We start from the raw sequence: 11,611 nt of genomic DNA, 5'->3' as shown, positions 1-11,611 counted from the left end.
CCTGCGTGCGATTATGACAGCCTCTGCTGGACTCGCTGAAGCCACAAGTTTATGGTGTCACAGTGAAACTGAATCTTGACAATGTCGGCTCTGTTTTTTTTTTTTCTGAGGAAAGTTTTAAGCTCTCACAGTTTAATGATGTAAGAAAGACACTGTAGGTTTAGTAGAAATCCTCTCTCTTTTGCAAATATTGACCTACTTCATTGTTTTCCACAGGTCGTTGCTGTTCTTGTGGACTTTAAGGAGTACGTTAAGCAAAGCAGCAAATGACAGTAGAGATGTGCAATACAGTCCTTTTATTCCTTCCATGAACCTGATGCAGTTGCCCTTAATACTTTCAGACTGATTGTGCCTGAATTACAAAAAAAGGAGGAAGATGGAAGCGTCGTTGTTTTACTTGATGGCCATTTTTGTGGCTGCTCGCATCACCCAATGCCAAACCGTTTGCAACAGCCACGCTTCACTTGAATGGCACCTTAAAAAGCACACAATCCAGATGAACTGGACTCTTGTAGGAAACATCTGCCGGAGCACGTCTGAGTGCTGGGATTCTCAGGGGGGAGAGCCATCGAGTGGCCAGCTTTTCAACTTCCCACAGATATGCCCTCTTCACTTGCAACACGGAGACAGACTTGTGATGTCAGCCGACGAAACGCTCAAGTCCTATGGCATCAGACTCCTTAATGTGTCAAAGGCCAACTTTGAAAGTTGTTCCACAAATGGAGAGTTAAAAGATCAGTTTCTGTTCCCTCATCATCTGAATGAAAGCGAGCCAGTTGAGGCCAAGTGGCTCCTCCCGGGTCACCGTTACTTCATTGCGCTTCATGAGGGCGACGCGCAGCTGTGCAAGCTTGGGCTGAGGCTCAATGTGTCTGTGAAAACACAACTGTGCCAGGCCTCTCCTCTGCTCCGACTTTGTTCGGGGAATGGAGTTTGCCAAACGGCTCTCGGGGAAAGTGCATACCACTGCCGCTGCTACCACGGCTACTCCGGGAGGTTTTGTGACAAGTTTGATGTCTGTTTGGATAACCCCTGCAAAAACAAAGGAGTCTGCTTAAGCGACGGCTCCACGGATCCAAACGACAGAACGTATAGATGCCTGTGCCCTCCGCATTTTACAGGTAAGAGTGGAACTCCTCCCATTTGTTGGCATCACATAGATTGTGTGGATTGTGCTGTAGGTTGAAAGGAAATTTCAAATCCCTGTTGCAGATTGTAACTGCGACAAATCAGACATTGTTTGTTGCCATGTCCTCTTGAGATTTAAGGGGATACATGCCAATTAACAGAATATCAAATTAGCTTGTGATCTATTGCAAGCAGCCTTGTCAAATCTATATTTCTTGGACACATCAAGTTGTTATTCACTGTAGATCCCATCACCGTCGTATCATGCCAACAGAATTAATATGAAAATAGCGTTCATTCCAATCTCATTGCTGCCAACATGTTCTTTCCTCAGCAGCATTATGCACAACCCCTGCTTAGAAAAAGACGTGTAAAAAAGGTAAAAAAGAAAAGAAAAAAGTTGTTACATTAACTTCACTGCAGTGATATTTCACATTTCTTTTCTCATAGACTTAATTTGATTTGTTAATATATTGTACATCCATTGTTAATATCCAGTCAAATTGGGACAATAAAACTTCTATGAATTTGTTGTCATTCCTTCTTACAGAATTTGAGTGACATTTCGGATTTGAGAATACTAAATGATGAAGTGTTTGAGGTGTTGATTTGTCCCATTCTTCCTAAACATGTGTCATGGTAATTGTTTCATCTTCTGTTTTAAAATTCTCATTCTTTTTTCCTCTTCTTCTTTTTTTTAAAATTATATTTCTATACCCTGAGAACTTGTCTTGGGGTCCTGGGTTCTCTACATCCGTCCCGAACACTATCTCTTTGGAGTAATCAGTCGGTGTGTTTCTTTGTTTTAGGGGTCAACTGCTCGGAAGTTGTTGGGAAAACAAACTGTGACAGAATTTGTGAAAATGGGACATGCGTTCAGATGTCGCCTGCATCCTTCAAATGCATCTGTGACGCTGGATTCTCCGGTAAGCAGCTCCTTTCAGCTAGTTCTTGGTAATATCGAGATGAATTGTCTGTCAAGGTGACACTGAAAAGCTTCTCTCTGAACATTATGTCACAGATTTTAACGCAGACAATGGACAATGGAAAGATTGTGCTGCAATCCGCACAGTTCCATATGCACAGCCACGTCATTTGCCTCAAAGGAGGCAAAACTACAAAGGTCATAAATCATAAAAAGATCAGAATTTCCTCACGGGCTGTAATCCAGATCCCGCTTGATGTTGCATTTGTCATCATAATATATGATGCGGCCATCTCAAATCAACTACATCATGTAACAGCCAGTGATGTGCTGCTGTAAAGGTCCAAGGCTAAACTGCTCGCTAACTGAGCGTGACAGTGTTAATAAAAACAAAGGTTTACAGCAATCAGTTTAAGTGTAATTTACAACGAGTGTATTGTATCAAAGATTTATAAAGTTGGCTGGAAAAAATTTAAAATCATGGTCCACACACCCCAGAATTCATATTTCTTGTTTGATAATTAAAAACCCAAAGTTTTGATGATTTTCATTATTAGAGTTCTCCTTTTTTTTTAAAAAACAACCAAAAAAAAACCTAAACTCTACATTAAATGTTGATTAATACTGGTGTTTTGGTCAGCTTTACTGTAGTGAAGTCATTGTTAGTGTATGCTAATAACTTCCCCTTGTAAATCATTAATAAAGGCCAAACCGTTCCTTGCGCTGTGATTTAGAGACAGTCAGGATGCTCATCTATGGAAATCGGATGGCACCCATGAACTGTTGAACTTGTATTAAAACATTACTACTTCACTCATTATTTAGTCTCATCTAGCATGGCAAAGCACTGTTAGGTTAATGGAAATCTCCCACAAATGGGCTGCAAGGCCTGAATGCTCCTCAGGCTGCCCTGGATCTCGCTGTCAGCTTTTCGAAGCAAGCCAGCGATGAACTTTCTGGAATGAATCCTCGATTTTGCTGTTTTGTTTGCAACTTACTTTGTTTTGGCAGAACTTTTGAAGTGTCATAGCTTCGCAGCGCTTTTGTGTTCAGCTTATTAATTTGGAGATGCAGTTTTACAGTTGCTTGCAGGATTCTCTGGCACCCATTCATGCTAGAGCACTTTAGGGCCTTACAGTGCAGAAAGAAAGTCTTTATCCTCTGCCTGGGCAGGAGCTGAGGGGGAGGTATGTGATGGATGTCATTTTGTTTGTCTGTTTGTTGAATTGGCTTGGAGATGAGGTGGAGCATGGGTGAAGGAAGAGCCCATTAAATTGAGGAGCGTGTCAAGATTGCTTTCTTTGAAATTGCAAAAAAAAAAAAGTAAAAAAGGATGAAAAGTACGTGGGCCTTGGTGGCGAATTGTCTGCAAGCACTCTTTAGTTTTAGATAAAGTTTATGTTAATTAACTCAGAGTAAAAGGTAGCATTGCTGTAGATAAGAACAACTCTTAACATTTAGGAGAGACGGTTGTGATATACTTTTCATATCTTTAATGGAGAACGCCATCGCTGCCTTAACCACTTTATATGTAGTGAATACCGGATGCATTTTGAACTGAATGTTACATATTTCTTTTCAGAAGGGTAGGGTGAAGGACTTGTCATAGCCTACTAAAACTGTATTTCTGCCTATCAAGATGCCACTGAACCAGATGTGTGTCTGAGCGAGCTGATATCTACCTTGAAATTAGGGGTACAATGGTACAGGTAACCCACGGTTACGGTCCGTACCTCGGTTTTTGTCCACGGTTTCGGTTTAGTTTCGGTACATGTGTTTTGTGCGGAAAGAGAAACATTTTTTTTTCTCCCAAAATTCTCTCTTTATTTTGTTTGTCAACAGAAACTGTAAACATACCAGTATAACTGCTGTACTGAATAATAAAACACTTTTCATTCAAGTTAACAGTTACTAAACACAACTTTCAAAAGGTACAATTAAAATTCTGACTTGGAGCTCAGAAATTCCAACATTTCTGTGCAACTTGAATGCACCATTAATCGCAGTACTAAAAACACCGCACTCACGGAACATTACTCCGCTGTTAGACTCTGTTAGCCCAGCCGTCCAGACCAGAGACCAGCCCCCAGGAGACGGCCCACTGACCATCGGCAATCGTCGAGCGGACCAGTTTTGTGGCTGGGCCACCGGGAAATGTCCTGGTGCTCCTGATGGCCACCACTGCTCTCAACTCCTCCGCTAGTGCTGGCCATGCCTCTTTGTTTTCTTTTTTCCGCTTCCGTGTGCGAGCTTCACTTTGAACCTGCCTCCAGTTACAACAGTGTGACTGACAGGGGGTGCGTGGGTGGAGGCTCAACAGTGATTGGACATTAACTCGCCTTCCGGGGAGGGCTTTTCACCTGCCTGGACAGGCACACACAGAGGCCTGTAAAGCATGAGCGAAAAATGAATTGCAAAACTGAAAACTTGCGGTCCATAAGGGTGTATTGTCCCATGCGTAGCGGACCGAACGGTTCAATATTTTACCGAGTACCATTGCATCCCTCCTTGCAATATAAAACCTTATGCAATTATTATTCAGTGTCCTACTGTCCCACTTTGTTTGGGGGAGGGACCAAAACAAACAGTAAAAAAGAAAGTAGTTGTGTATATACTAAACTAAAACAGATTTTAAAGGTTCTACGATCAGCAGATTATTTTTGTGAAAGGTAAGGGTGTCAAGATTGGGTATAAAATGGGCATCCTCCAAAGTTGTATCACTTCCAAACAAGGATTGGTCATTGCTTACCACTTTATGCCAAATGCCACAAGGGAATTTGACGCAAAGCAAAAATTGCTGCAAACTTTGGTCGTTCACCATTAACCACACAGGAGTGCAAAGATTCCCAAATGTGCTGGCAAAAGCCAACATCTGAAGTGGTGTTATAGTGCATTAAATACCATTGACATAATTTGCTATTGCTGCAGCAGAGTAAATCAGAAATTTGGAAAGACCCATGCTGCCATCAAGGCGAAGTCTTTTCCCAGGAGGTCTCTGCTCATTTCAGCAGGAAAATGCCAGATGCCAAGCCGCATGACTTTCAACTGCACATCTTTACAGACACAGCGTGTGTTCACCTTTACTCTCTGTCTCCTATTGAAAACGTATGGAGCGTAGTGAGGGGGAAAATCAGCCAGGGATTTCTGAGCAGGTGAAATCTTGTATCTGGCAAGAATGGACAGATTTGGTACCTAAATGATTAAAAGGAAGGCTGATATGACTCAGTCGTTAGCGCAACAGTCCCTCAGCTTTTTTGAACGTCTTCACTGGCATTAAAATATAGATCTGTTCATATTTTCTGGATATAATGAAGATGGTCTGCAGAGATACCGAAATGTATATGCTCTGTGCTTTTGTTTGTTAATTAAGGGTTCAAATGAATTAAAAAAATAACATTTTTAAGTTGTTTGTTGCATTTGAGCAAACTTTCCAACTTTTCTGAAAGTCAGTTTGGTTTTCTGATTTTTACCAACAAAATTTAGGGGAATGCATCCATGGTCCTAAAGTTGGTTAGAGGTTTGTATATTTGAAAAAGGAAAGAAAATAAGAAAAAAGTCTAATTGTTATAGCATATGATTTATATCTAATCTGTGAGTTACATGCTGCCTTTGCTACGGCGGCTTTCGTCTGATTTCGTTTTAATTGCTGCTGCTCTCTCAGGTAGGCAGCCTCCACTGGATGCATTCACATGGTCACGGTGTCCCGCTGTCCCAACAGCTTCTTGGGAGTTCTGTGGAGTTCTGTGGAGCTCGTGTTTCCTCCACCTCCCTGCTGCAGTTGGCTCATTAATCAACTGGAAGTTAGTGGCTGCTCCAGTGCTGGCTGCCCTCATAGGCCAAAGCCTATGCGCACAGAATAATGAGTCAAACTCGTGGGATGTTTCAAATGAGATTTTCTTTTGATTCGACTCTCTTCCGCACTACCTCTAGAGTATTTGTTGCAGGGTATTATGAGCTTTATAGGGCCATTTCTATTTGTTCTGAGGTTTTAATTGATTTAACAGTCTTGTTAGGTGTAAAATCAAATCGAGAAAGTATAATTTGACTTGCATATCATTACCTTTCTACTGTGTGCGAGGTAGATGGCCATAGTTTGTAAAACTCCATCTTTGATGAGAGGACAAATGCTTGCAAATGATTATTTGTGCCTCTTCACTTGAGTGCACAGAGTGCTGTTGTGAATGTCACAAATGGAAATATTCGAAATGCTGCCGCTGTTAGTGAACCAGTTCTGAAAACTTGTAAAAAAAAAAAAACAAGTTTAGGCTAAAGCAAACCTTGAAGTTGCACACAGCAAGATTGATGCCCACAGAGGAGGCTGTGAGGAGCCTCTGGGACATGAGCACTTGTATCAGCAGGGGGATTAAAGAAAATATGCAAAGAAAGAGTCACTGGAAAGATAAATGTGTAGGCACCATCTGAAGAACACAAAAAAATGAAAACCCTCACAAGGGAATAACATCAAATTTTATTCACCTTGAACCTTCACTGAATTCGGTCTAATTTTATCCTTTGCTCACAGTGTCACTGCAGCATTACCCTGCCTCTGGTTAAGCTGGCGCTGATGAAAGTGTGGTTCAACGATATCTATAGAAAAAAAAAAAAAAAACTACAACTACAGCTTAGTTGAAAATTGCTTTATCAGAAATGCTTATGGTATGAAACTAGCTGCAGCAGAGTACTACCTTTACAGTTCAGTGGAAACCCCCCCCCATCTGTACATCTTTATGATGACTTTCATTTTATTACTGTGCTCCCTACAGAGGTCTTGGCTTATTTATTTATTTCTCATTTGATGTGCATACTTGTTAAAAAACAAAAAAGTACTCGAGCCGTTCGGTTAAGTCCAGTCCAGCCATTTTTCTCGACTCACTCTGCTGCAGGCACGACAAACACTGAAAAACACAACAGCAGCACGACTCCCAACTGTCGTATATTGTTTGGCACGATGTCATCAGATGGGACTTCTGCACAAATCAAGTGGAAACAAATGAAGAGAAATGACTAACAAGTAACACTGTCTTGTAATACTTCCCACCTTAGGACTGTGTTGTATAGAGTATTTCCTGAGGCAATTAATACGTTTTTTATGTTTTTAAGACATTAAAAACACAATCAAAATGACATTTTTTTAAATTTTAAATTCTAAACGGATAGAATGCAATCTCCCATTTCTCTGTATATTATAGAATGGTTTCAGTTGAACAACAAGGCGCTTCAAATCCAATAACTGGAAACAGTTTTGCTGTTTACTGTAACTGCTTTGTGTTGGATTTCTCACATTTGCATACTTACCCTATGAAGCTGGCTACTAGTGACTGAGTTTGGGCAAAGAATGTTTGAGCACCTGCATGGAAATGTGTTGTGGCTCCAGCATACAGAACTCCTGTATCTCAGACAACTGCGCTGTGTTTACCAGTCGCAAACACAAAAGTGTTTCGCATTCACAGATTTTTGTTGTTACTTTAATGCATCGTAAGTGTGCTACAGTAACAGTTCAACGGCAGACATTTCTGATCATTTGGCTCTCGTTCATGCCATCCATAGATCATACCACAGGGCTGGCAGTGGAAGCAGCAGCAACTGTAAAACGCACCCACAGCATGAAACATTGTGATAGAGCTGATTTGCCCTCAGAAGGACGACACAGAAAATATGCAGCCAAGGCACACACTGTCCTCATTACATTTGCAATATCTTACTGCAGGTTTGGTATAGTTGAAGTGAATATGAAGGAAAAATAATTGTTTTGTCTACTTATTAGACTACTTATTTCCATAAGGTTTATTGGCTCATTTATTAAGGGGTTCTTAAATAAACATTCAGAGGCTCAGAAAAATGGCTCATTTCTTGAGGTAAATATGCATTTAGTCTAACTGGAAGAATACAACCCAAATTCCCCAAAAAGTTGGGATGGTAATATTTTATTCATAGCCCTCATACCCCAGCCATGTTTACCACTGTGTAGCATCTCTTCTCCGTTAAACATCTATGAACTGAGACCAGTTGCTGGACCTTTGGGAGAGGATTGTTGTTTCATTATTTTCTCATTTAGGATTCGAGCAGCTCGACAGTCACGAGCGTTCTTGGTCATATTTTGTTTCACGCTGCGCCAAATGTTTTCAGTTGATGATTTGTTTTGACTGCAGTCAGGCCAGTTCAGAACAGGGACTCTTCCACCAAAAAGCCGTGCTATTGTAATAAATACAGTGTGTGTTTTTGCTGTGTCTCACTGAAATTTGCACGTCTATTTCTGGTAAAGGTTTTGTCTGGATGGGAGCATTTGTTGAACTAAACGTTTTATATACCTGTCTGTAGTGATGGCGCCTTTCCCGATGTACAAGTTCTTCGTTCAGTGGGCACTTGCGCACCCCTACACCACCAGTGATGGAAACTTTTCAACGTAGTGCTGATAACGAACCACATGGTCCCTCTCTTCTTAAACTCAGAGGCTGCAGCATCCAAGAGTACGAAAAAGAATTTAGAATTTTGATGAAACTCTCGGTCCTTTTTAAAGATTGTTCATTTATTGCTTTTTCTATGCATGCCGTGTGGGTGGCATGACGGATTGTGTTCACAGACAATGATTTCTCTAAAATGTTCCAATGACAGAATCATGACTGCATTTTTTTTGCAGTGCTGCCCGAAGGCCCGAAGATCAAGGGCATCCAATATTGATTTTCGGCCTCGTCCCTTTCTATCTTAACTTTTTTTAAAGACCTGATGCTGCCATCATATTCAGGAAAAGTTAATATTTTTCATGAAATGGCAAAATGTTTCACTCTCCCTTGCAAAACTTAACAAGAGGCAGGGTGATACCTACAGTATGCTCTGTTGTGAATTAAATGTTGTTGTTTTTTATAATTGCAAACCATATAATCCTGTTTTTATTTACATTTTACACAGTATTCCAACTTTTTTTGGAATTTGGGTTCTATATATATATATATATATATAACAGTATAATATTATGTAATGGCTCCAAACTCCAAACTAACTGCTTTTATCATGTGCAACTGATAAAAAGGTCACTCCTTCCTTTATGGATTATAAGTCCGGTCAGTCATATCATTTCAGGCATGCCGCAATTTTGCTTTGCAGCAATTCACCGTGGATGTTCGCCACCTGAGATTTTACAGCGAGTAGAGTGTGTGAGCATGTCCTTGACAAAGGATGCCAGTCGACAGGCTTCTGCACATTATGCTTTTCAATGCATCCACAGCCTGAATGAAAGCACTGTAATCTTCTGTTGTTGCTTCTGCAGGCCCTCCCTGTGAGAAGAGGAAAGCCCCCTGTGACCCAAATCCATGCAGAAATGGTGGCGTGTGTGCAGAGAGCCCCGAAGGATTCGTTTGCCATTGTCCAGAAAGATTTGGGGGCCTCCACTGCGACTCGGCAGCTAACTTTGACTGCGTGTCGTATTCGTGTCGAGAGGAACAAATTTGCACTGCAGGGGAGCATGTGAGGACTTCATTTCCCTTATTTGTTCTATCTCAGTGGGACATAAACAAGAAATGGCACATGAAAATTAATAGTGTCTTGAAACGAGATCAAATGGCTTCATTCTGAAGGCTCTGACGGCAATTAATATTTCCTGCAGAAGATGAGCTGAGGGAAGGAGTGCCTGCTTCGTCTAGCATTTTGATTGAATGACCCTGTGCATATTTAAGTGCCAGCTTGAAATGGCTCTCATCAAAACCTTTTTGTAATTGAATGCCTGCTGCAATTTTCACCTTTCACTGGAACCGTTATCGTGGCCATACGTTTTGCAGAGGCAGTACTGTTTTCGAATGCTCAGGAGGATACTCTGGGGAAAATACAGTGGTGCTCTAATTGTCCTTCTGCATAACCTTTGTTTTGTTCATTACACATTGAAGTGCACTGCGTGTTTTCACAACCCACCGAAGAATACCAGAATAGAGCAGACTAAAAGGGACATTTATCAAAATAATGCCCGTTGTAGCCGCTGCTTAACATGGAAATATTTCTACAGGCATTACGGGATTGGAATTACGGGAACATTAACATTTATTAACTTCTCATAATATACTGAACTATGAAGTAGACGTGTATTTAGTCTCCTATTCCAGTTAGATTTGTTCCAAAAAGGACTCTGTTAAATGTAAATAAAAACAATTAAAGCATTTGCTTTAATCCCTTTGAATATTTAGCTGAAAACATTGTGAAGACCAGATATTTTTATTGATTCATTCATCTATGTTATTATATATTTTTAGATGGATGCCGGTTATGAATTCGGTGCAAGCAACATGATTTTAAAAAAAAGTTGGGACAGGGGAGTGTCGTATCTTCCTAAAGGACACTGATTGCTGAAGAGCCATGCTGTTGTATTACTGTCATAATGATATTTTCAGTTGCTTTGCTGAAATAAATAAGACCTCGCTGAAAAAGATCTAATCTGGATGGCAGCATGTGTTTTTCCGAAAACCTGTGGTTCTTCATACAGCATGATCGGAGCAGCCAGTCAACCGATTCATCACCATGTTACTTACCATAGTGAAATATTACCAGGCACTTGTGGCTACAGAGACAAACTGTTAACTGACAATGGTTTTCAGCAGTGTTTCTAAGTCCATGCAGTGGTTATCCTGATAGAATCATGTCTGCTCTTAATGCGGCGCTGCCTGGCAGCTCGGAGATCATGGGCAGGATTATGTTATGAACTGCAGGTGATGGAATCTCCTAATTTCTTTACAATTTAACCTTGAAATTAGATTGACACTCACAAACTGTTGATTCGCTTGCCCGCACAGTCTGTCAGATGTGTGTCACCTGTTGACATCGAGATATTCCACAAGAAACATTTGAAACGTTTAATTTTTTCAAGCCTTAAACAACTTTCGCAATCGCTTCTGTCCCGACTTTTAAACTCGCGTTGCTGGCATCAAAGTAGAAATGAGCAAATTTCATGAAGGAAATCACCAGAGCAACTTTCTTTAAACTGTTGGTTTATCCGTTCTTGGTTATGTAGGGTTTTAAATGATGTTTCCATTTCCATATTGCAAACCGTGCCACCTTTTCGTAAATAGGTTGCAGAGATTGATCAAGGGAGAATTCGTAATTGCATATCTTTTATTGATAATGCTCACTCGTTTAGTGATTTAATGTACCGCCTGTGATTTCCAACCCTTTTTTCCCCCAAGCTGACAACTGACCTAGTTTGTTTTGCTTCTATATGCAGGCCTCCGATTGTGTTTGTGCAGATGGTTCTGTGGTCCCAGAATGCAGAAGGCGGCACGGCATGTGCAACCCATCGCCTTGTCTGAACAATGCCACCTGTGTGTCCAAAGGAAAGGATTACTTCTGCAGGTGAAACACTGAGTGCTACCTAATGGGGCCCACATTATTGACCCAGTTCACACTCGCATCAACATGCATCGAGAGTGACCTGAACACAAGTGGATGTTTAAGTACAAGCGCGAATGCACCAAAGATGCATTGTGGATGCAAAGCAATTTGTTGCGAAGTGCTGTTCAACAACAAGGCAATTCGGTGCACTGAGAGCTGATGGCTCAGACTGCTTTCAGAGGTGGGTCA

The 11,611-nt window shown here is 41.0% G+C and overlaps 1 protein-coding gene across 1 annotated transcript in view; it reads left to right on the top strand.

Annotated features, from left to right (window-relative positions):
* The first annotated feature begins 376 nt into the window (after window positions 1-376).
* eys (eyes shut homolog) overlaps window positions 377-11,611 on the top strand; it is a 156,388-nt gene continuing 145,153 nt past the window's right edge. The window contains exons 1-4 of the mRNA XM_072391139.1: window positions 377-1,121; window positions 1,938-2,054; window positions 9,318-9,514; window positions 11,256-11,383. Coding sequence (XP_072247240.1) covers window positions 377-1,121; window positions 1,938-2,054; window positions 9,318-9,514; window positions 11,256-11,383 — 1,187 coding nt within the window. The remainder of the gene's footprint in view (window positions 1,122-1,937; window positions 2,055-9,317; window positions 9,515-11,255; window positions 11,384-11,611) is intronic.

The sequence above is a fragment of the Leuresthes tenuis genome, unplaced genomic scaffold, assembly GCF_036924035.1.
Source record: "Leuresthes tenuis unplaced genomic scaffold, fLeuTen1.0.hap1 SCAF_8, whole genome shotgun sequence".
NCBI lineage: Eukaryota > Metazoa > Chordata > Actinopteri > Atheriniformes > Atherinopsidae > Leuresthes > Leuresthes tenuis.
This window is presented reverse-complemented; position numbering and strand designations above follow the sequence as displayed.